This window comes from Calidris pugnax, unplaced genomic scaffold, assembly GCF_001431845.1.
Source record: "Calidris pugnax isolate Ruff unplaced genomic scaffold, ASM143184v1 scaffold63, whole genome shotgun sequence".
NCBI classification, from domain to species: Eukaryota; Metazoa; Chordata; class Aves; order Charadriiformes; family Scolopacidae; genus Calidris; species Calidris pugnax.
Genome location: NW_015090852.1, coordinates 8,498,296 through 8,523,740, shown reverse-complemented (window position 1 = coordinate 8,523,740; position 25,445 = coordinate 8,498,296). Strand labels below are relative to the sequence as shown.

The 25,445-nt window shown below is 38.0% G+C and overlaps 2 protein-coding genes across 5 annotated transcripts in view; one reads left to right on the top strand and one right to left on the bottom strand.

The window, feature by feature from the left end:
• Positions 1 to 9,763, top strand: part of PRPF38B (pre-mRNA processing factor 38B) — a 10,306-nt gene extending 543 nt beyond the window's left edge. The window contains exons 2-8 of one of the 3 annotated variants that reach the window (XM_014943415.1): positions 85 to 298; positions 498 to 550; positions 3,272 to 3,340; positions 3,633 to 3,784; positions 3,868 to 3,928; positions 6,467 to 6,690; positions 6,953 to 9,763. In XM_014943415.1, the coding sequence (XP_014798901.1) occupies positions 166 to 298; positions 498 to 550; positions 3,272 to 3,340; positions 3,633 to 3,784; positions 3,868 to 3,928; positions 6,467 to 6,690; positions 6,953 to 7,805 (1,545 nt within the window). In that variant the 5' untranslated portion in view covers positions 85 to 165 and the 3' untranslated portion in view covers positions 7,806 to 9,763. Of the gene's footprint in view, positions 1 to 81; positions 299 to 497; positions 551 to 3,271; positions 3,341 to 3,632; positions 3,785 to 3,867; positions 3,929 to 6,466; positions 6,691 to 6,952 lie in introns of those variants that run through there. The other 2 variants (XM_014943416.1, XM_014943414.1) reach the window with 2 other exon arrangements.
• Positions 9,764 to 10,533: 770 nt separating this feature from the next.
• FNDC7 (fibronectin type III domain containing 7) lies at positions 10,534 to 25,232 on the bottom strand. 2 transcript variants are annotated; one of them, XM_014943408.1, is made up of 13 exons: positions 24,874 to 25,232; positions 24,401 to 24,419; positions 23,060 to 23,317; positions 21,405 to 21,659; positions 20,444 to 20,704; positions 19,670 to 19,927; positions 18,005 to 18,259; positions 16,707 to 16,961; positions 15,556 to 15,810; positions 14,716 to 14,976; positions 14,070 to 14,099; positions 13,447 to 13,513; positions 10,534 to 12,953 (listed from the first exon to the last, which is right to left on the bottom strand). In XM_014943408.1, the coding sequence occupies exons 1-12, from the start codon at positions 24,934 to 24,936 to the stop codon at positions 13,473 to 13,475; spliced, it is 2,211 nt and encodes a 736-aa protein (XP_014798894.1). In that variant the 5' UTR covers positions 24,937 to 25,232; the 3' UTR covers positions 10,534 to 12,953; positions 13,447 to 13,472. The 2 variants fall into 2 exon arrangements, with proteins under 2 accessions (XP_014798894.1, XP_014798893.1); XM_014943407.1 differs by having other exon boundaries at positions 10,534 to 12,273.
• Positions 25,233 to 25,445: the final 213 nt, after the last annotated feature.

Here is a 25,445-nt window from a genome sequence, read left to right as displayed (position 1 = left end):
AGCTCTCTTTTTTTTTTTTTTTTTTTTTTTTTTAATTGATTAATTGGGGGAATCCGAGGTGCTGCCTTCTCTCTCTTACAAAAGAAGTGCGTGTGGCGTCGGATTTGGAATTGCGGAGTTGTGAGTTAGTTTTGGAGCGGGCAGCGTGAGCCAGGGCAGTGGGGGATGAAATGGCCGTCTGAGGACTGCGCTCTCGGTCGCAGAGAGCGGGGAGGGGACGCGGTCTGCATGCCACCTCCAAAGACCAGCACTCCCCGCAGCCTAGGAGTTGCCGGCACGCCGTGTAACTGCGCAAAAGGTATGGTGGTGGCTGGAGACGGTTTCAACAGGAGTTTGCATGTGGTCTTCTCTCGCCGTTAGCGGTTAGGACATCCCCCTCCACACCCAGTCAAAAACTAATTCATTTCAGTGCTTCTCTTGGCGTTAGGTAGGACGTGCTGGGAAGATAACGGAACTGTATCAGTGCGCCCATGTCTCAGTTCTTGTTTTGTTAGCAGGATTGAATCAGTTTTGCAGCGAGGCTTCCATCAATCCAGTCTCCCAGGTAGAGGTATGCATAATTAATGCTCATCAACACAGCCACATTCTTTGTTCTGATAATGAGCAAAACTTAGGTAATTCAGGCTGCTGTCTTCAGACAGCTGTATTTTGGTGGTTATTGAGGTATTTTCCTCTGGTGAAGTGATTCCCCTTGATAGCGTGTCAGCAGGTTTTAATATACTTTGATATATATTAAAAATAAAAAATAAATTTGTCTCATTTGACCAGGGCAAATTAAGTTACTTAGGGTACTATAATTGTTAAAAATTACTCCATGGAATTATTTTGAGATTTTTTACTTTGTTTGCACTTATGAAGACAGTGCTACTATTTTTCCTCTTAATGACAGCATTTCCCTGCTTGCAGTCTGTCATTTGGAGCGGACTACTTAATTCTCCTAGTACTTAGAGTAACATAGTTTGTCGTCAAAGCTTCTCTTCACTTAATTTACCTCTTGCTGTATATCAGATTGAAATAATTCATTTTGACTATCAATAAGAAAAGCAGCAGAGTTTATTTTTGCAAGTGATGGCAAGAGCTGAAAAATTTATAAAAGAAACATTTTCAGAAACTTTAGAGCTTCCTGTATTTTACATGGGCCCTTTCAGATGTAGTAAAAATATTTGATGTGATTAATCTTCTTAGTACTGGTAGAGCTCAGCTGCAGTAGGTCATATAGCTCATTTGCTTTTCCTATGTTTCATTCCACAAGTGACATACTATTAAATACCTGGATATTAATCCAATGGAAAAAAGTTTCTTTACTGCACTTGACAGTTATTCTGACTCAAAACTGCATGCTAAATAAAGAGAAAAGTCATCACCTTACTTACTCATGAGTAATAGATATGAAGGGGAAGATAACCTGATGGTTAAAGTACTTCATTGATATTCAGAAGATTTGTATTCTCTTCATGTTTTAAGATTTCTGAAAAAAATTGCTGGCTTTTTTAAATGAGGATGATATTCACTATAGCGGGTGAATTTTCAAGTGTATTTGTCTTTTGGAACCAAAATAAGTGGCTTATTTAAAAAACGTAAGAATGCTGGGTGCTAGATTCTCAGGAAAGATGGTCTTTCTTTACATAGGCAGCTAGTGATAGGGACCATCTTTGAAGATACGGATTCTGTCTAGATATTTGAATTAATTCACTTCTAGTTCTGGTCTGCTGTTTGAGCTCTGTATCTGCAAAGTGGATGACTTCCTCTTTCTTAATCCCTGATTTCAGTACCATGTGCATGTCCTCAACTCAATCTGTATACTTAAAACAAGTTAAACATATGCAGCAGACTTCGTAGGATCAAAACTTTAAATACTCTTTTCTGAAATTATTGTTTTCAGGGCCCTGGGGTTTTGTATTGGTATCTGTCAAAACCAGAATGTTTATATTGGTTGTGCCTAATAAATATAACTGAAATAAAATAATAAAAAATAATAAAAAAGGAAGGCTACCATTGTGATAGTGTCATAATCAATCCTTTGACAAAAAAATACTTTTAATTTCCTGTGACAGGCAAACCCGTAAATAATCAGAAGGATGTGCTGCAGTATTATTTACATAGTGGACTTGACCTGTGATGCTAATAATATGAGAAGTCATAGTGGATTTTGAATTTTACGGTACTGGCAATTCTCATGTTTCTCATTTCTCATGTTTCCTATTTGGCTAAGACAGCAACTGTAGGAAAAAAACAAAACAAAACCTTACCAAAACCCACCAAACAACAAAACAAACAAACTGAAAAACTAACAGCTCAGCAATTTTGCATTGGTATATCTCTGACTTGATGTGATTGTGTACATAGTTTTGTTTCATGTATTGTTAAAGAATTTTAATTTGTGAACCACAGTATAACTTGGCCACAGACTCTTATCCCCAATCCACTGTAACACCATTGTATCTTTTTTGTCTTGCTTTTATGTATTTTTTTTTATGTTGATGTGTGTAGGAAGTATACTTGTTTATTGAGCCAGATGTTACTTCTCTGAATTTCACAGTTTCAAATGTAGCTTAGGCACTTTCATGGTTCTGACCTTGTTTATGACTCATATTGTGAAATATAAGGAATAGTGTTGGTTAACCATGTTTGTGCACTCATCTCTAAATGCATCTTAAAAGATTTGAATTAGGCAAGTTTTACAGGTTAGTACTTGGGAACCATTTACCCTAAGAACATCATTGCAGCCTACAAGAAAAAGCGCTCCCTTTTTAGATTAAAATACTACACTTCATAGGCATCTTTCTTTTGTGCTAATTGTTCTAGGTGATACTCAAATATCTAGTTAATCTCACTGCATAAATGAGACTTATGAAAATGAGAGTGTAGGTTTTGACTTCTGTAACAGTCATCAGCAGGTATCGCTAAACTTGTTAAGAGAGAGTTTAAATAAGGGTAATTGTTTAGTCACCATAGAAAACATGATGGGGTTTAGTCATAAAGTATTAGAAAGTATGTGGAATATAGAATGGATACTTGCTTTGGTGGTGGTTTTTTTTTAAAAAAAGTTTTATCCACAATTTGGTTCTAGTTCTTTAATATGATAATTAAAAGAGCCAAATACTTTAGTTTAATGACAAAACAGACTTGCTCTTGAATTTGGTAGGAGAAGACAGGTGATTTAAGATTGATTTAGAATATCCATTGTTTAATTAGGCTTGCATAGGCAGCGAAACGTTACAGAAGTTGTAAGTGTACTTTTCTTTTTTTCTTTCTCCCCCACTCCCTTTAGGTTACACACGTTGAACCATGGGAAAAGGGGAGCAGAAAAACAGCAGGCCAGACAGGGATGTGTGGAGGGGTAAGTAGAAGTACGTGCCTTCTTAAATTTTTCTGTCTGGTAGATAAATTGCCCAAGCGTAGCTAACGCTTGTATGTTGGCTGAGTCCCTAGATGTAAAAGAATTTATTACAAAGAGTTGATATATTCCTCCTGCTTTCAGAGCTGGGGGTGCAAGTGGTGTTATTTTTCCCATCTAGCTCTGTTTGTAGATTTAGAGTTTATCCTGTGTTAGTTCTCATATTCTTTTGTAGATTTGGGATAATATCTTTGTGACTTCCTGCGTTGTCACGTAACGGTTTTTCTTTTGAAAGGTGCGTGGTGTTGGAACTGGAGGAATTGTGTCTACTGCCTTCTGTCTGCTCTACAAATTATTTACCCTGAAACTCACTCGTAAGCAAGTGATGGGCCTTATAACTCATACAGACTCTCCATATATTAGGGCTCTTGGATTTATGTATATTAGGTAAGTATCAATATAATCAACTAATGACTAATTAAATATACAGAAACCTGTATTAAAATTTTACATTCTTTTTGTACTTAAAGGTACACACAACCACCTACAGATCTATGGGACTGGTTTGAATCCTTTCTTGATGATGAAGAGGTATGTCGGCGAGGGTAATAATTTGTTTTCTTTTGTTTCTTTTCACGTTACTACTTTAGGTTTAAACACTGATAATTTTTTCTGTAGTTTGAATGTTGCACTGTTATGTTCTTATAATTTCAGTAATTAATGCTGGAAGCTGGTCTGTGCTGGGTTATTTTTTCGAAGACTTCAGACATTTAACAGAATGTTCCATTGGTTAGGATGTTACTGTGTCAAATATTACAAAGCCACGCAAAGCAGGTTCATTAAATCAGCATGCAGACAGCAGGCTGTGGCAGTGCGGCTTCTCTGTGGTTTTTAGAAAAAGAATTGTTTTTAAGTGAGGTATAGCAAGCCCTGAGAGTGCTAAATCTGTATTTTGCGCTTATTACTAGGACAGGGGGAATTGGTGCTTACATAGAGGAGTGGGAAATACATAGCAGAAACCAACATTCACCTTGAAAGGTATTACCAAAAATTCTGTGGTTATTATTCATGTCCTGGAACAACTAAACCCAGGATTTCTTCAGTGGAGAAACAGCCAGCCTAATTAGTGCATAAGGTGGTGTTTTCAGTAACCTTAATGTCTTTGCTAATGGGACAAAAAAAGAAACATGAGTTGCTAAAGGAAGTTTAGCAAAGAAGCTGCCTTATTATGCAGCCAGATAGGAGAATACCTTTGGTATCATAGTCCTGATTTCCTGTCCAGAGAAATGGAGTAGGAGCTGGTGGGTGAGGTTTCTTGGTCTGTGAAGCTGAATACGCAGTCTGAATACATACTGCTGCAATTTGTATTTATTGAGGAGGTCTTAAATTACATCCTAGATCTAAGAATGCCCTATTCAGCGTGATAATAGGCATCTACTTCAAGAAATTTCAAGTGTTGTAGTTGCAAATGATGTCCAAAAACTTGTCTTAAGAATGGTGTTAATGATACCTGTATCTGACTGCAATGCAGTGTATTTATTTTAAACAGCTTCTTTCATGCAAAGTATCAAAAACACTGTGCAAAGGAATCAGCTATTATTTCAGGTAAACCTGTGTTATTGTATGTTTTTAGCAAAAATCAAACCAAATTGAAGTGCTGATGGCATTGCTGTGATATCCTCCTTCTCCCCCAGGTGGCGCTAGTTAATATGAACGCTTCTCTGCCATGTTGCGTTGGGACTTAGGAGGAGAATTGGGGTGGCTTCATTTTTAGGGTCCCACAAACAACTTGATTCCTGGGACAATAAAATGATCACAAGTGCGATTCATTGTGCAGGTCTTAAGAGGTTCATTATTCAAAGCACCTTTTTTAGTTAATACGTTTCAGTTCTTGCAGATGCTATTCAGCATATATTTGTTTATTGTTGTTTAAAATCTCCCAGTATATTTCTTGAATTGGTGTTTCCTTCCCAGCTGCTTTCAGTAGCTTTGTGTTATGTAGGAAAAAGTGCTTGGGGCTTCTTGTCTTAAAGTTTCTTACCAGTCGTGGTCAGTAGGATGAAGCAAATTTTTATATATGGAATGATTTAAACCTACAGGATATTTTTTTTCCTCCAGTTCATAAATATGTGGAAGCAGTTCATCTTTTGTCATGCTGCTGTGAAAAACTTCCCAGGATACAGAGTTACTTTTCAAAATGCTTCTTATGTTTATTTTGTTTAACTGTACGTACTCTCCAGGTGCTACGTTTAACTCCTTTTTTTCTTCTTTAGATCTCTGCAGCGATTATATTTGGAAAAACTGTATATCTGAACACTTAAATGTGTGTGAGTGCAAGCAGTTTTACATTTAGATTTTCTCTTCCTGTTTAGATAACAAATCTCACTTTCCTTGTGTGCTTGCACTATAGGTTTGGGACTGACAATAGCTGACTAACATGTCCTGAGCTGTGAGAGGGCATAGCAAGAAGGCCTTCATGCGGTAATGACCCTTTTCAGAGACAATGGTCATCATGGATTATGCGTTTCCAATTATTTGTTCATTTATTTATTTTTTTACATATTTCTAAATTAGAAACCTCACTGCTTCATGGCAGTTGGTTTGCTATTGCTTCCAATTCTGTTAGGATGCCATTTTGTACTAGAGGTTTTTCTATGATCATTTTTAGATAGGTGATGACGTAGTTCTTAAATGATTTAGGCCACAGGGTTGGGCATGATGGTACGCAGTTGTACATCCACAAAATGGAGAATTAAATGTAGTTTGAGAGGACTCTTCAACTTTGTGGCATTTAAATAAAATACAAGATCATACCATATAACCAGACTGTGTAAGGGGATTTCACGTTAATCTCTTCATGGACAGTCCCTTACCATCCAGATGGCTGCAGGATTAGTATGTGCCTGCATGCATAGATATTAAGTCCCATTCCCTGTCTGTAACATACTCCCAAATCCAAAGGGCGCAGAGTTTGAATTTTTCTAAGGAAATGTATTAGAATATGAGACAAGTAAACTTTCATAATCATGAGACTTCAAGAGAGCAGTAATGTAGCAGCATTTTTTTTTTTTTGAAAATCAGCAAAGAATATTTTTGACCATCAGGATATTTTTTGCTTGTATTTTGTAGGACCTGGATGTGAAGGCAGGTGGGGGCTGCGTTATGACCATCGGGGAGATGCTCCGTTCCTTCCTTACTAAGCTTGAATGGTTTTCCACGTTGTTTCCAAGAATTCCTGTGCCAGTCCAGAAAGCCATTGACCAGCAAATTAAAAGCAGACCTAGAAAAATCAAGAAAGATGGCAAGGAGGGAATGGAAGAAATAGACCGGCACGTGGAACGTAGACGCTCAAGGTCATATACACGTTATTTTGAAAATGAATGTTATAAGTTCAGTATTGAACCACTTATTGCCAGAAACATGTTGTCTTTTCACTGAGGTTTTAAGGCAACAAGGAAAACAGCTTATGGATACTAATGGATTAAAATAATAAGATGATACCTGGTATTTAAGATCAAGTTTAGACTGTATGCATCAAGTGTAAATTGGAAAGTATAGAGGGTGCTTTAATTTTAAGAGGTTATGTTTCATATTGAATATCTTTTCTTTTAAAAGGTCTCCAAGGCGATCCCTCAGTCCCAGGAGGTCTCCCAGAAGATCCAGAAGCAGAAGTCATCATCGGGAAGGCCACGGATCATCTAGTTTTGATAGAGAACTAGAAAGAGAAAGAGAACGGCAGAGGTTAGAACGAGAAGCTAAGGAGAGAGAAAAAGAAAGGCGGAGATCTCGAAGCTCCGATCGCACACTGGAGCGGAGGCGAAGCAGAAGCAGGGACAGATACAGAAGCCGTAGTCGAAGTCGTGACAGGAAGGCAGATAGAAGAGACAGGGACAGAGACCGAGAGAAAGAAAATGAACGGAGCCGGAAAAAAGAGAGAGATTATGATAAGGAAAGAGGCAGCGAGAGGGAAAAAGATCGATCTAGAGAAAGATCAAAAGAAAGGAAAAGTAAGGGTGACACAGAAGAGAGGAGACACAAGGATGATAAGGATGACAAGAAACACCGGGATGACAAGAGGGATTCCAAAAAAGAGAGAAAACATAGCAGAAGCCGAAGCAGGGAAAGAAAGCATAGGAGTAGGAGCCGAAGCAAGAATACAGGTAAGCGTAGCAGAAGCAGGAGCAAAGAGAAATCAAGTAAACATAAAAATGAAAGTAAAGAGAAGTCAAATAAACGAAGTAGAAGCAGAAGCAGAGGAAGAACAGATAGCGTTGAGAAGTCCAGAAAACGAGACCAGAGTCCCAGCAAAGAAAAATCTCGAAAGCGTAGCAGGAGCAAAGACCGTTCCCACAAACACGATCACAGCGACAGCAAGGACCATTCGGACAAACACGACCGTCGGAGGAGCCAAAGCCCGGAACGGGAGAGCCAGGAAAAGCTACAGAAAAACAAAGATGAGACTGTGTGAACTCTTTCAGAAGTGGATCACATTGAATCCTATAAATGTTTGATTAAATCCTGCTTATTTTTTCTTAAAGTTGAGATTGTGCAGTAGTTGATGAGCACTCTTCTCCAACCTCCCTCTAGGCTGCAGATTGTCATTTCCTATTTTGGGTAGGGAAGTGCCTTTGTAAACCCATTCAATGCATTGACGGTTTCAAACCATTTGTTTAGTTTAATTCGTAATGCAGAGATTGTTCTTGCATTTTTATTGTTCAGATGTTTCTGAAATGTACAGTCTGTACATATGTCCTGAAAATGTTTTAATTCCTTTGGCATGGTTGCCATGTTGGTTAAATTTGTATGAGGCAATAAACTGCCACTAATTCTACTTTCGGTTTGTAGACGTGGAATTATGGTTTGTATCCTGAAGTTAGCATGGCTGTGCTTTACATAACGGTATGGCTTTTAGGGATGGATCCTGAATGTGTATTATAGCTGAGATATTTATGTGCGTACGATGTACATTGAGGGCTGCAGATTTAGAACTAACGTTTATGTCCACTGTACCTGCTGTTTTTTCAAAAGCTTAAAATGTATAATGTTGTTGATCACCACTGGTGTTAAAATTGAGAGTGGACTTTCAAGGAAATAGTGGTTTTGATGCAAAGATTTAGATTATGTTGGGGCTTGTTTAGTAATTCTTTAGAAAGGCTACCTCAAGCGGACACTGTAAAGGTTGACGGATGAGTACCGTAGCCATCTATGCATTTGATTTGTTTGAAAACAAATACCCATGTAAGCTTCCTTTTTTTTTTTTTTTTTTAAAACCACAGTTTATCCTTTTGCGGTCTTTTAATGTTTTTAATCAGCAGCTGCACTCTGTCATTTATGGTAATACTGGGCTAATAAAGGCATTTAAGATGGGAAGAGGGAGGTAGGAAGAAGAAAATTATTACAAAGGATTTCAGTTTCAAGCTTCCAAAGCATTTTTATAAGTGTAAACATTTAAAATAAGAATTACCTGATAGTGTCCTTTTTTAAGTCATATTTTCTACAAATAGTAAGGATTGCAGTTTGTGCTGAACATTTCATCTGGCAGATTTTTTTTTTAAACAGGTTGTTAGAAGCAAAAACCAAAATGCATTATAGAAAAAAATCGTATCATTAAAGTCCAAGTCTATTTGATAGGTTATTCTGATGACTTGTATACTAAGTGAGGAGAACCATCTGGAATAAACTCTCAATTAATTCCTTTGTATTGGGTGTCAGCTTTTCCCTGCATGTTCATTGCCAGTTGAAGGGTGTTTGGGTTCCTCTACATTTCATTTGCAGACTAAGGGATGCTTTGTGTGAATACAGGATTTGATGTAGTAAGTACTTTATAAGGAAGATACAGCCAACAAACAAATGCAGTAGCCCAAAAATAGGAAGAACATCAACTGTAACACTGAGCTCTCATTTAGCATGGGAGGAGAAGTCCTGTATTGGCCATTTAAGAAATACCTTGGCTAGTAGATGATTAGAATGGCCTTTGCAGCCTGCCAGGGGACTGCATGGATTCTGTTGAAACAACGAGGACAACTTTACCTTATTTGCCACTAGGAGGCTTCTTTTGGTCTCATTAGTTTTTAACCTTCAGTGTATGAGTTTCTGAAACAAGTATATTCTTGGGCAGAGAGGCTGCAAGGCCAGTGGACTGTCAGGGAAAATGGGTTACTGATTTCCAGTTGTTCCTTTAGGACTCCTTCCTCTGCCGTTGTGGGAAATACAGTGAAAAAATGGCTTATTTCCAGGCAAAATCCAGGTATTTGAGGTATATCTTTTGCCTGAAAGTGGAAAGAGCTGCCTTATTGCAATGATGATAGTGAACATTTTGATACTTTGCTTGTGCAAAGACTGGCCTGTGCCAGTCTCTCTTACTAGTGCCATAATTTGAGGGCTTTGCTTTTATTTTTCAATAAATAGTCCTTTCTGATTTCTGGATTTAATTTGATCCATGTTATGTACTTGAGCTAGCAAGTACTTATGTACTTGAGCTGGCAGTGTAATGAATGGACCGCACGGCATTCATGGCTGACCAAGACGCATGAAAACCATTTAAACCAAGACACCCCATCTTAAGTTACAGGGATTTAGTATTTTGCAGCTCTTGGGTTTGGATCCAGGGACTTTAATTCCTTTTTTTTCTTCCTGATGCCATTTTATTTCATGTGACCTTCCTTGTGATCAGAAGGAACAGATCCACACAACTACAAAGCAGTTTGGATGAGAAATGGTAAGATGAGTGGAGTCTCCAGTGCAGACGAGCCCGATGCAGTTCTAGCAGTGCAGCTGCAGCAGGCATTTGGCCTGTGGTCATTAGAAGAAAAATTCTGCTAATTTTAATTGGCGGTATTGTAAGAGTTTTCCCAGGAGGTATGGCTGCAGAGCTTCTGCTGATGGAGCCTGTGTGGTTACTTTTCAGTTCTTGGGGTAAAAGCGCACCGAGCAAGCCCTAGGAACCTGCAGCTGCACAGTATGCCAGGTGTCCCTAGTTACCCAGCTGGGACTGGCACTCCTCTTGAAGCCCAATCTGTATTTGAAATTTCCTGTGGCTCCAACAGTAAGTACTTATTTGGACTAATAATGCTACTAATTTGAGAAATACACCTCTACTTTGTTTCCACTCTCTTTCTTTTGAAGTTACCCAATTAATTTAGCAATATTTCAGATCTTAAGAAGTAGCAAACTGGCATTCTTTTGAGGCAGGGTGAAGGCTTTGGCCCCAGAGATCTACCTACTGTCACGTAACTGCAGGTGATTAGTACAAAAGGACTTGTATGAATCTGACTTTTAAATAAGAGTGGTATTTTTATTGTCTATCTGTATTGAAAAAGGTGACCTGAATGGCAGGGCAATTTATCTCACGACATTGTGGGGTACTTAGAACACCATCCATACCCATGGTTTTTTTATACTTTCATTTATATCTTGATGAAGAAACACGAATGAGCTCATACTTCTAGTATTCACAGCTGACTCATTACTGTACTGACTCAAAGATGGGATCTCTTAAGGGGAACCTGAAAGAAATAGGTGACTTCTACTGGCTTTGGTAGCTGTTTAGGCCCTTTCTGCACTGCTATGAAGTGCATCTAACTTTACATATGGGAGACGTCCCCCAGCTATTAAGCAGGGTAAACCAGCATTTAAATGCCACTTGAGGTTTGGCAATGTAGTTTTTGGATTTTTTTTAAATTGAATTTATTTATTTATTTTCCCCAACAATAGTTGGATGTGGGAGAACACTTCTTCAGTCTCAGCAATTTGGGGTCAAATCTGAAACCAACTGAAGGATAGATTTTTCCCAGTTTTTTTACTGGACTGAAAAGAGCCTATCAAATTTTTGAGCTATTACTTCTGTGTCAAATACAATTACAAATAATTTTTATTTGTTACAGTATGTACAGATTTTGTTGGCAAGTGTTCATCTGTGTAATTGCAACTAATACATCTTTAAAATTATTCCTTCAGTTGACATTTTTTATTAAGTAAGCATTAATGAAGGCATCCATCATGTGTTTTTAATCACCTAATTTGTTAGTATAAGCGATTTCACAGATACTGTTCTGAAAGCATTCATTTTACGTGGCATACCAATATGCTGCCTACCTCTGCGTGCTTCTTGAGGTCTGGAGGGTTGGTTTGGTTGGAGGGGGACGTTGATTGGTTGGGGGCTTGGTGGGGGTTTTTGTTATTTTGGCGTTTATTTGGGTTTATTTGGTTGCTTGCTTTTTTTGCTTCATGAAGGACCAGAGCTTCATACTAGTAAACAGTATAGAAACTACATCTATGGAAACACTACATCTCATTGTCCTTTCCTGTGATCTTAAAACAAGCCAGTGTGACCCATAAAAAAAAAACCACAAATATTTGCCTCAATCTGGAGAGAATCCAAAACTAATCCTGACTAAAGCTTTTTCATCACCTCAGGAAGCGCCAGTGATGTTTCACAGATCAGCAGTGTTAAGTATCATTAGACAATGTCTAATGTGTAAGTAACAACGCCTGCAACATATACACAGCCATAGCAGGAGTGGATCTGGCTCTGGTTGTGTTGCTTTTCCTCCCTGTTTGGTAAACTGTCCATCTTCTAACTAATTTCTTTGAACTGAATCAATGTAATTTTCTTTGGAATCTTAACTCCTCTTCAGCATTTTTCTTTTCTTTTCCTTTTATTTTTTTTTTTTTAACAGACATGCAAATAATACATTCTGTTCAATTACACTTTTTGTTTTCAATCATGAAAATAAGAGGAGTTGATGAAAATAGTACTACAGCATTCTAAAGGTTGTAGCAGCACGTAAGAGCATGGAATTGTTTATATGAAAACAAGAAAGCTGTGGCTTGAATTGGATTCCAAGATAAACTGATTGCTTTAGACCTCTGAAAATCCAGTTACTAGCCATCCGGTTAAACACTTAGGCTTTGGTGACATTGTTTGACAACAGTGACTGCAAAGAAAAAATATTTAAATAAAACCCTCAGGAAGAAAGTTGTGAACGATACTTATTTTTACATTCTTACTTTTTTTTTTTCAAATGAGGAATAAAACAAGCTTTTTACTAAGTTATGCAGGACAGTTTTAAATAATATTCCCTAAAGAAAGACTTGTTTGACACTGAATAAATGCAGATCACGTTCTAAGAAGCAACATGTAGTTCTTGGGCCATCTACAGTCAATGTACTGAAGTGAGATTCCCCTGAGATTATTTTGTGCAAGATTATTTTAAGCAGCAGTGACTGAGACACCCAGTACAACTGTGTCCTGAGAAGACAGGAAACTTTCAGAATGCCTTTCAGACTTTCAGAATCTATTTCTATAAGCTGAAAATAGTGTTAAAAACCCTGTTGCCTTTGGGTAACCTTTATACATAAGCTGCTGAAGATTGTTTTTGTAAGGTATCTTGGAGTAATTGTTTTGTGTCTGTAGAACCCTTGGAACTTGAACTTTGCTTTCCATGTTGGCTGAAAAAGTAACCACTGTGTAGTATGAGAAAAGATTCTGCCTTTTCCAAAAAACGGGAAATAAAAATTTTAGTAGTAACTGTCAGCCCTTCATTAGTCACAAAGCAAAACCAGTCAGTTTATGCGAAGAGGACGCTTGCTTACACTCATGAGTCACCTCTCAAAACTGTAAAGGAAGAAAATTTTTTTGAAATTTAAATTAAAATGAAATAACTTCAGAACATTTGATTAAGCCTCAAGCTACTTCTAACTGAGGGGGGCTATAGTGACTGCTTGCCATCCTTTTGAGACAAGGACAATAAATAGTCCAGAACACCAGTACTTTTGTTGGAGAATGAGCAATTTTAGCTAGCAGAGAGAGAAAGTAAATGAGTGCTGAAGAGTACCTTGATCTGTTTGGATTTTGAGGGCTTTTCTGGGGAACTATAGGACAGTATCAGAAAAGACTGAATGAAGTGAAAAAGGGTTTTACTGTAAATGGAGGAGAGAAGTCAGTATTGATAGTAGGAGCAGACAACATGAAGTTTCTGAGGTAAATACAATGGATTTTAACAAAACAGTTGTATTTAGGATATACAAGACTGGTGAAGCTTATCCCTCCAATCACAAAGCAGCAGGAGAAGTTTGATTAATACATTCTAATCTGAATTATAACTTACCGCCTTATCTGAAACAGAATTTTCACCTAGACATGTTGTTCTGCATTGCTCTTTCCTCTATAAATCACTGTAACAGAATTCAGAAATTAAGGGAATTTTAGTTATGGAAAAGCAACTGTCTTGAGAAATGTTCATTTCAGTGGCTGCTTTCGAAGTTGTTTCTAGCACTTTACATAGGCAAATAAAGCATAAGTCTATCCTGTTGAAATCCCAGAAGAGATAAGCATAGGTTGAGGCAAGCCATGCTTTTTTTATTTTTTTTTTTTTTTTAAATAAAAAATAAGAAGTGCAACCTAGATTAATTTGTAATGGGATATGGCAAATCTATAAAAGATAAGCTTGACTTCCATTACGTGCTATCAGATAAATAGCAAATGTTGTGACAGTGTAGAATGTATGGTGGTATACAGGCCTCAATACATTTAAAATTTTTTAAAAAAATTATACATTATATGATGGGGGGGGGGTGAGACAAACCTACATAACACTAACACAGGCCCAGCCTATCAAATACTATTTGCAAATTACTTGCAAATATTATTTGCATCTTATTTGGAGTTACATGATGCTAACGTGTTTTACAAACTTCCCTGATTTGGAATGAATGTACTGTGTAGTCTTACCCATTCCAACAGAGCTTCCAGAACAGGTTACTGAAACGACATGAAAGAGTAGTATCAACGTTAACTGTCAGGTTGTAAACCAGAAAACATCAGTAATCTGTAGAATGTAGTCCATGCTATACAACTGTGCAATCCCATCAGGTAGCAGTAGTTATTATAATGGATGAAATTTATGCCCTAGGAAAGGAATCTCAAGGAAATTACTACCCCTTTAAACAACATTTACTTAAAAACTGTGTTTAGGAATGGCTCATTGAAGTTCTTGATTTGTTTCTTTATTCAAAAACAATAATCCTATAAAATAAATTAGAAAACAAAACAATTTAAAATCCTTATTTATTTGCTTCTGTATGCTAACCACCCCTAACCTTCCAGCTAAAAATTAACTTCTCTGTATTCACCAGGTTATGGGTGATCCAGTTAGAGTCAGTCACCTGTGTAGATGAGTATGCCCCATCCCAAAATGCTCCTGTGAAGTTCCCGTCACAGATATTGCAAGATAGCACCCACAGAGTTTACTCCGGAGTCAACACTAGAATAGGAAAGTTCTATTCCATGCCACCTTTACTTGCATAACTTTGGATTGCATTTAACCATCTAGCACACATGGAGAAAAATACATCATTCAAAGATATTGAAAATTTACCTGAATATATTCTTTTAGGACAAAATGTGAGCTTCGTCCCTTTATCAGTAACTGGAGATACTACCACTGTGTAGACATCCCCACAAGGTATCTCGGTGATATCGCAGTGACTTAGACCTGAGCTGGGGCTACAGGTGAAATTGCCTTTTGAGCCATGTAAATCAGTGTTATAGTTTATCCTCTCATCAGAAGCTCGCCAGTACACTCTGATTCCGTTATTGCTGAGTCTAAAGAGCTTCACCCCAGAAGGGCAACAAGCACCTAATAAAATAAGAAACATTAATAAGCAAATTTTGTGAACCCACAACAGATCATGCATTCTTACAGCGCATTTTAAACCAGATTATATGATGACTACCACACTAGATAATAGCATTTCAATGAGAAATTATTATTTCACAGAAAGCCAAAATAATTCTTGAACTGAAGTAGGAAAGAAAATGTTTTATTAGACTTGTCATTTGGAGCTGGAATTCCACCACTGTTTTACATGCTGGAATATTGTTGCTCTCTCCTGACTACAGAGCCACCAGGGCTGCCCTAGAGTGCCCAGAATCCTTTTGTGGTCTCTAAAATTTCATCATGCCACAGCACCATTTAAATTAAAAAACTGGTTCTGGAGCACTGTTATCAGAACTTCTTTATATGGTCATGTGATGGCTGTTACAAGAACAGGATTTAAATGACATGTGCAAATAACCCAAAGTGCATTTATTTAAGAGAGGGAACACAACTGTATTATCTATTGAATTTCAGCTGCACTATTTGTATGAGAGGAACACTACATAAAGGACGTTATATATTGGCTCTTTTCTTCCCAACTGCATTTACAATACGTACTGGAAGAATATCCTTGATATGTGCAACTGGAAGTCAAACCCGTTTCACTGATTGCTTTCAGAGATACTGTGTAGTTGGTGCTACATGTGATGCATCCCAGGAGACAGTAGTTTTGAAGAGTGTGACACTTTGCCTGTCCTTTTGGAGACTCCAGGGTCATTATGTATGTCTGTGCACCCATCCCAACAGACCAGCTGATATTTGTTACAGACTGTGTCACTTGAGTTAGCATCAGCTCATCAGGGCAACAAGGAGCTTAAAAAGAACAAAAAATGGAGAAGTCAATTCTGTTTTGTACTTGGAAAATAGAAGGTATTTTGGGGGGTTGCAAGTAGAATAGTACATGATTGAGTGCAAAGGAATGAAGATGTGCATACTTTTCAGGCAAACATTAGCTTGCTGAAAAATACTTGACTATTCTGTCAAGCTCCTAATAAACAAAATGTCAATATAACATCAATTTGTCTGTAACAGTGAGTTATAACCCTGGAATTATTATAAGATGATTGTTCACCAAGATACTAAAAATTATTAAAGTTTGTCACCAGAGTATCAGGGTACTTCTGCAATTTTATTAAGCGAGGTCCACCTCTGTCCCTCAAGTCATATATAGCTTAGTCCAGCTCTGTCTCTGTTTAAAGTCTCTTCCTCTACAACATAAAATGACTGCAGCCAAACTGCCTGTTAAAAACAGATCCTAGTAATCATTAATCTCTGAACTGTGCTTGGGGGTTATCTGGGTCAGTGACATAGCCGAAAACTCTGTTAGCAAATTAACAGCAGGAATGGTGGGCAGGATGTGCGTTAATCTGTTCTTCACGCTATTTGTTGCCATGGCCATCACCACACAGCCTCTCCCGGTAATATTAAAAGTCAAAATGCTGACAAGGAAGTCATACATTACATTAATGGATTATGTTACTATATTTTAGTTAGCTGTGCCAGATGATAATTGGTTGCACTAAGGCTTCTCAGTAGGTGGCAAGTGCCAATTGATCCTTCTCACACACACAAAAATACATACACATTTAAGCAGCAATAGTATAATATCCATACATTGTAATTAAAAATACCCCCCAAAACATATAGACATAGAACTATTTTAATATTATGCTGCTACATATTTTCCACTCTATACAATTCCCACGTACCTGTCTCTAAAGGGACACTGTAGCTTGGTAAGCTCTGTCCTGCTGGTGATTTTGCTATAGCACTAACAGAGAAAGCTGATCCACAGGGAATATTAAATAGAGTACAGGAATTTCCAGAGCTTGTGCAATGCCAAAGTCCAGCCTCTCCTCTGGCAGTGACAATATAGGTAGCTGCTTCGTTGTTAGATTGCCAGTGCACACTGATGACAGAGCGAGCCTCCTTTGAGATATTTTTAATTTCAGGACTGCAGGGAGCTGAAATATTTAACATTAACAGTATTTAATCAGATTGTTTGTGCATACTATATTAGTTACATGTGAAAATTAAACGCCAGTTAGAACTGAAAAACTACTTTGGAAAAGTAAATGTTTACTTCTGGTGAGAATTTAGAACTTGTGACAGAACCTAAACTTCCTATGAGGAAGTTGAAGACTTTGGTGCACCCTTCCTAAGGCAACAGAAAAAACCACGGTACTAGAATTCAAATGTCATGCCAGGACTGTGTCTTATTAGAATCATAGAACGGTTTGGGTTGGAAGGGACCTTAAAAATCATCAAGTTCCAGCCCCCCTGCCGTGGGCAGGGACACCTCCACTAGAGCAGGTTGCTCAAAGCCCCATCCAGCCTGATCTTGAACACTTCCAGGGATGGGACGTCCACAGCTTCTCTGGGCAACCTATTCCAGTGTCTCACCACCCTCACAGGAAAGAATTTCTCCCTAATATCTAATCTAAGTCTCCCCTCTTTCAGTTTAAAACCATTACCCCTTGTCCTATCGCTACACTCCCTGATAGAGACCCTCTCCATCTTTCCTGTAGACCACCTTTAAGCGCTGGAAGGCTGCTATAAGGTCTCCCCAGAGCCTTCTCTGCTCCAGGCTGGACATCCTCAACTCTCTCAGCCTGTCTTCACAAGAGAGGTGCTCCAGTCCTCTGATCATCTTCGTGGCTCTCATGTGGACTCACTCCATCATGACCATTTCCTTCCTGTGCTGTGGGCTCCAGAGCTGGACACAGTACTCCAGGTGGAGTACATTCATATGTCCTTACCTAATGTTTGTGAATCGTTAAAGTATTTTCATGTTCGTAAGCCTGCTCTTGCATTTGACTACACAAGTTAAATTCAACTGCAATGTGAAGTGGTTCTTTTTCTCTGCCAACCTTGGTGTGCTTTGCCCAAAAACTGAATAAAAATAGAAGCTTAAGCCATTATCTTCCAATAAAAATGTCCAATCAGCTCTATCATAAACACACTTAAAGGATCCAAAATGAATTTGCAAGAATACATTGCTACTTACCAGTAGTGTAATTGAATACATCACCTAAAGGACTCTGCCCAGCCTTGTTATATGCAAAGACACTAATGAAATAAGTGAAGCCACAGTCCGACTGGAAATGGCATTGAGTATGTGACGTGTTGCAGTGCACTTCCAGGCCATCATCACTCTTCACAAAAACCACATAATAATCACCAAAACTGACACTAGTCCATGATACCAACAAGTGGCCAGGTTCATCCTCTTCAATGGATATATTTACTGGTGCACAAGGAACTGAAAAAAAGCATTTAAAAAAAAAGAAAGGGAAAAAATTGTAATCAGAATATTTTTATTGAAGTTATACTTTTAGAGAATAAAGGAAAATCAGAAATATATTGAATTATTCTACGCAGCTTGAACATTTGTTCTGCCTTGCTCAAGAAAACAACTTATCTGCCTTTACAGAGGATGCTACTTGAGTTTAGATGAAAAGTGAGTATGATTTTTAGAGAACAAGACAGATGCTACCTTCATCTTTTACAGAAAAGAGATCTGCTTAAGGAGCCCCTGTGAACACAAACGGTAGCACCAGGCAGTATTTCAAAAGGAACTGGCACAGCCTGTGTTCACAAACAGTAGCTTGGGATGACAATTGGAATAGCAGCTTGAATAACAGTTGGCATACAAAAGCCTTTATGTGAAAACCCTATACATACCGGTACGAAACGCACTGGCTGTGTCTGAATAGAGCTGTCCTTTGCTCAGGTTTCCTTTCTAGTGGCATCCCAAAATGTCACCTTAAACTGCAAACTCCATGGCTTTTGCTTAAATAACGTTTACTTTCTTTCCAGTTCAAAACGTTTAGCTTGCTGCTATTAGAATGAATATACATGATTTGGCTGAAGCAACGTTGGCTGAGAAGATTAGAGACCACAGCCTAAAAGTTGTCTCTTCCTAAGGGCTTTCTCATCCCTTTAGGTCTGCCACCGAGTTGCTCACATGGATGATCTCCAACCCGTATCAATGAGAAGTCAAAATGAGGCAGGTTACATCAAATAATTGTCAATAATGTTATATCTTTAAGGTAGCACATAATAACAAAGATGGTTTAGGTTTTGCTTACATGGGCAGTTAATCTAACAGGTCAGGAACCAACAATCTCTGGCACGTCCGTGGTGCTAAGCAGCTGGAACAAGCAACCTTTTGTCCAACAAAGCTGCTACAGGAGAGTGGTCTGTGAGGTACCTTAATTTAATCTAGTGGTGCTACTTTAGCTGATTTGGGTTTTGTTGACCTCATTTCTGACTCCTAGATCTAGTCAAGAACAGTTCTCAGCCCAGGGCCAGTCCTTAATGCTGCCTCCTCATAGATTTCTCCCCATCTATTTGTAACAGACCTGACACAGTAGCACAGATCTGTTATTCCTTACACCAGTTTTACACTCAGAAAGCTACTTCTGCTAAGAGGAAAATGGAGGCTTATTGAACATATACACCTTTGCAAGTTTTTCTCACAGAAATATGAAGAAAGTTTAGGCTATTATCCCTGAAATAGAAAGGTATATGGCACAGTTCATGCACGAAGTAGTTTAGAGGCACAAAGAAGTATTTGAGAACCACTCATGAATTGTAACTAATTTACATTTGGAATTAAAGAAATATATGTTAAAATGCCATAAGCTACATAAGGACCAATGACACATACTAGTTTTTAAGCTCACTGGGTCAGTAGGTTTACTGGATCCAGCATCGTTGTATGCCGTGACAGAAACATAATACTCAGAGCCGCACTGGAGCGATGGCACCAGGCAGGAGGCAGAAGAGGTGTTACACTTCAGTTCCAAGAGTCCCCTGGAGGCTGTCACGCTGTAAGTCAGAGCTCCTTCTGTTGGCATCCAAGAAACAATCGCTCTTAAAGCACCACTGTTAAAAGATACTTGAACATCCGCTGGTGCCTTAGGACCTACGGCATATCAGTTTGGAACACATAAATACAACTTAGCCTATGTCCTACAGACTTCATCTTTTTCATAACTTTCAAACTAAATACAATTTTTGTGGCACAGAGCTTATCCTCCTTCATATTAAAGTGACAATTTTTTAAAGAAATGGTTCTGATTGTACACCATCACAAAGCTTTCTGTTGAAACTCCTTGCCCCATTTGAGAATTTGCTATTCACAGTTGGAAAAATCCTCCGATCCGTCTAAGCTCGTGTAATCCTTACCGAGGCCTGTCCTAGGGACAGCTTTAGCCATAGTTAATGGTATCTCTGCCTCAGTAATATTCATTAAACATAGCCCTGTCTTCTGAGCTGTCATGAACCTCGAGATGGGGTAAATATTACAGGATCTGAAAAATCTACCCAACATATGTTTGAAAAACATAACACCATCATACCTACACATAAATACTTCCCGGTATATCTTTTTTTTTTTTTTTTTAATGTTTACTTGGTTTCAGAAAATAAAATTTCTTACTTGTTCTTTGGTTATATGTGAAATCATCTCCAGGGATTCCATTGACATTCCAGGCGTATGCCTTGATAGTATAGAGAGTTCCTGGATCTAGATTTGTAAATATCAAGGAGGTGTTGGTGGTGTTCTCCTTCAGCATTCTGCCCAAACCATCTGACCTCATGAGGGACACAGAGAACCCAGCTGCCATGTACACAGCTTTCCAGCTCACTGCAATGGAGTCACAACTCAGAGAACTGACAGACAGAATCGGAGCAGCCAGGACTGTTGAGAAAGAACACCAAGCAATACTGTTTGAAAGGGCCAAGTTTGAAATGAATACACAGAAACAACAATCACCACACTCTGGGAGACAAATTCAGCAACAACAAAAATACATTAATGCAAGACTGACAGCATAAATATGGAAACTGATTTGCTGCATCCGTTATGATACTGCAGGTTTCGTAAAATGAATGTAACTCATACCCAAAGTACAAAAGGCTGAGCATGTAGAAGAATGAAAATCACCAAGAAGACACTGCATTTCCTGTCCTCTAAGTTTTACTGTGTCTTATTATTTTATAATTTTAGCTGTTACTTAATTTCTTTCATTCCCTCAAGTTATGTCTTGTCTTAAAATAAAATGTGATTTTGTTGAAATAGAATACATATATTCATACAAATTCTAGTAAAACTTCCGGTTAAACATTTAACTTACAGTACTGTCATAAAGTAAACCCCTAATTCAGACTCTTGTCCTGCTCATTAAGTCAGATGGCTGAATTCTAGTCCTCGAAAACTGAAAGGAGAATGTGATCAATACAATTTAAAATACAAGAATATAATAATTCAGTACTGGTGCATGCCTGGGCTACACTGTTTGTTTTCTGTTCAAATTAAAAAAAAAAAAAAAGGATGCTTGCATGAATGGTTTATCTTATAATAACATTACAGAATTTGAAACAAGAATTTAAAAGTCCACCTGTCTTTGCTTTTCTGAAAGGGGAAGGCTGGCTTTTTCCTCCTGAATTTATAGATCTGATAGTGATTCTGTACAAGGTGGCAGGTTTCAGTCCCGTCACTGTGCCTGGAGAATCTGTAACTACAGTTTCAACGAAGGAATCTCCATCCTGTGCAGTCAGCAGATAACCAGTAGCCCCAGGTACCGCTCTCCATTCCACTGTGATACTGTTGCTAAGTTTTGAATAAGCTTGGTCAATAACAGGTATGTCTGGAGCTAAAATGGAAATAATGACAAACATATTGAATTTGGGGAACGCAGCCCTGTGAAACGCTAAGTGCTCTAAACATTTCACAAAGTGTAGAACAAATCGCCTACGTTTTCTATGAATGTTTAAATTTAAGTTAAATGAAATTTAAATGAACATCAACAACATACACAGAGCCTTGAGATATTCTAGACCAACCTTCATTTTTCAATAAAAATAATATATACCCTTGAAATCATAGAATCACAGAATCTTCAAGGTTGGAGGGGACCTTTGAGATCATAGAGTCCAACCATACACAAAAGAAACCAACCAACCAACCAAAAACACCACTCACTATTGAAAATCACCATGATTTAACTTAGGTTGCACTGAGAGGTCTCTCTTTGTTTTGTCTTGCTGTATAGCCAATGAACCACACGGGATGTTTATAGAAAGCATTATACAAAGCAACAGATACAAAGGAGGATGGTTATACAAAGCAGGCTGAAATAGGATGCTGAGTCTTAGGCATTTCTATGTCAATAGAAATATTGACAATAATTACAATATTAATAATTACAATAATTACAATATTAATTATCTACAATAATTCAGTTTGGAAGGGACCATGGGAAGTCATCTCATCCAACCGCCTGCTCAAAGCAGATATACTTTGATATGCAATAACATGACACATCAAATATTGCAATTAAATGCTTTTCTATTATGCTACGCTGCAGGACATTCAGAAAGAGCTCTTGTGTACTGCAGTCACAAAAGTAACTACAGAGAGTGTATTTTTTAGCTACAAGTAATTTATGTTCAGTAATCAAGATTTTCAAACTAGAATCAGTATATGTCAAGTAAGTCCATATACTGCAAGGCTGCGAAAGGCTTGCTAGAAGAGGAAAAAAAAAGATAAAATGAAGTTGTATTCCACCTAAAATTAAGAAAAGGAATGAAAAAGTATTTGGGACAAAAGTATGAGCCTTGAAGCAAATTTATTTATAGCAAGGCAGCCAATTTGGGATTTCAGAGACCCTGGCAAGTATGTTTATGTTCTTCAATATTCATCAATTACTTACATGCTACAAGTCCTTTTGTGAATGAAACAAAAATACTGTTTATCAGTGTCAGTACTGAAAAATGTGTATGGCTTCACACCTGCATTTGTAATGAAAGGGGAGATGATTGGAAAGCTGCAGTCTGAGCAAGCTGTGCACAGCAGGTCAGGGAAACATATATATTAAAAGAAAGCAGAGGGGAAAATGAGCTGATCATGCTAATATTGAACTCCGTAGGAGAACCAGCAAAGGCTTCAACAGGAATTCCCTACTGGTGCAATGAAACAACAAGGGTAAAATCCCAGTCCCCTATAATTTTCCAGTCAATGGAATTTATACTTCACAAAGTTTCTCTTACTAACCTGTTGACTGCATGATCTGTGTTTCTGCAAGAATAAATCCATTCTTGTCAATGGCTTCCGCTTGTATAGCATAAATAGTATTGGGAATTAATGAAGTTAGAGTTCCTTTAAGCGTAACATCACTAAAATGAGCCAGCAATGAATGGCCCACAGTATTCACAGCTGTGGCTGTGACTCTGTAAGAAGAGGCTCCTGAAAACTTGGGCCATCTGAGATAAATGCTTCGTGATGTCACATCGTATGTAGACATAGAGAAACCTAAAAAAAACCAACCACATCATAAAAAATACCACTGTATTCATTCCTGAATTTAGACAAGTCTTGACAAGAAGATTCTTCAGTGCCTTATCAAGCATCTACATGACTTAATTTTCAGATGGTAGGCATTTCACTGAATTTTGAGTGCTATTTGTTCACTTGTAATCCATTAATTACTGCAATAACTGCTGCTCACTCTCACAATATCATGTTGTGGTGATGGCTATTTTTCCTAAAACCCCCATATGCTGTAGTCTAATTATTTAAAAAAATACTGGGTATTATCCTTATGTGAATATAAAACCAGTGTCAGCAGTATTCCACACAGAAATAGGATCAAATGCTTGTTTTGCAAATCATGAAAGGAACATGCTACAGTAAGTGTCCAGATACTGCAACAACATATCTGCAACGACTAAGCATTTAAGACTCTTGACAACAGTACACTATATGCAGGAAGGTGTACTATCACCAGAGAATGAATTCTGAGAGCATTTCTTGTAATCTCTCATTCCTCATATTCCAAACTAGTCAGTATTCAAATTTAAGGCAATAGGAGCTCTAAGCAGAAAATATGAGATTGAAGAAAGTACAAAATGTTGTAAAACGTTGGAAATATTTGCGCTTAGGAGATCATGCTGCTGCTGGTGTGTTTTGGGGTGGTTTTTTTGGGGGTGTGGGTGGGTTTTTTTTTGTTTGGCTTTTTTGTTTTATTAAAAGATACAACAATTAATTGGGTGCAAATATGGGACAGTTTGGATCCCGTCTGTAGCACAATTATGTAGATAATGAACAGCATAATTTGTCCAGCTGAGTATTCTCCCTGGCTCACACTAGTGTCAAGCCATAAGCGGTCTGTCAGAATCTTTGTGCAAGTGTCTGACAGAATTTAGGATTTGTAAAAACGAGGTTTAAAATTTACAAGGATATCAGCATAGATTTTTAAAAGCTCAATCAAACTTGAAAAAAAAATGTAAGCTGCTAGAACTTATAGAATGTCTTGTTAAAAATCAAACGTGTGTTTCTCTTCAGACCTATTCAAAAATAAACAGGCAAAACCAAAATACCATTTCGAAGATTTACCTGTGTCAGCTGAAGAGATCTGAAAAGGAAGATGTAAAAAAATTAGAAATACAAAGTGAAATATTTTATTTGGAAAATTATAAAAATAATAATGTTAATAACAACAAGAAGTCAAATTGCTAGATTTTTAAAACGTATTTTGCCGATAAGATGTATTTGCTCAGATTCTTTTAGCATGGAAAGTTTATGCAATCAATGAGATTGGGTGCATATATGCAGATTGTACTACTTCTTCATTTTCCTCTCTGAATCTGCATATTGATCCAGTTTTCAGTTGTCGAGAGACTTCAAAAGACCCTGGGTCCTAACATACTATTTTATTTTTCAGTCACTTGTAAACACTGCAGTATAATAATAACAAGATATGAATGTAGAAGTGTGCGTCAGGTACCTTAACTTTTAGTTTACTTTTACAAAGAGTGCAATATCATTCCTTAAAACAGTTTTTAAGCAAATGAGTTGGGTGCACTCACCATTTCTAGGCAGCTGAAAAGCAGTCCGATAAATATTAATGATTTACTTTTTGCACTGCACATCTTGTCAGAACTTTGTTCCAGCCTCCGCAGGGGGATGAGCTTGGGCCAGTGCTCGCTGTCACCAGCAATATTTTGTGGTGGTGCTGTCACCACAGGTTCACTCCTTGGGACGAGGGGAGGTGGAGTTGGCGTAAGGGAGGCCCTCCTCCCTGCTGGACCACGGCCTGCCAGCTGTCACCAAAGCCATGGTGGGGTGAGTCCCACAGCTTCCAGCTTTCAGGCAGGCAGGTGGGGGGGGGTTTCTCCCCTTCCGTTACCGATGCAGTTTCTGTATTGCTTAGATGAGATTCATAAAGTAATTAAGCCCAATGTAAATTTGAAATTTGCTGTTCAGCTTCTTATATATTCACATTTTTGTCCGCTTAGAAGGATCTTTTTTTCTGTCAGGAATGTTGCCCTCATCGCGCTGCCCTTCAGTGGAACACCGCCACACCGACCAGGAAACACTCTTCCTCACGCTTCGTGTGGTGAAAATAGAAATTTTTCTCTCATTTCTTTGCAGTTCGTAC

What these genes read in the sequence shown, in the direction of transcription:
- FNDC7 (XM_014943408.1), bottom strand. Translation starts at nt 24,936, where the DNA reads ATGTGCAGTGCAAAAAGTAAATCATTAATATTTATCGGACTGCTTTTC. An exon ending in CCCAGTGAGCTTAAAAACTA is followed by an intron (nt 18,260 to 19,669) that starts GTATGTGTCATT and finishes GCTTTTTTTCAG; the next exon opens with TTCCTTGTGCACCAGTAAAT. An exon ending in TGGAAGCTCTGTTGGAATGG is followed by an intron (nt 13,514 to 14,069) that starts GTAAGACTACAC and finishes ATTCTGTTACAG; the next exon opens with TGATTTATAGAGGAAAGAGC.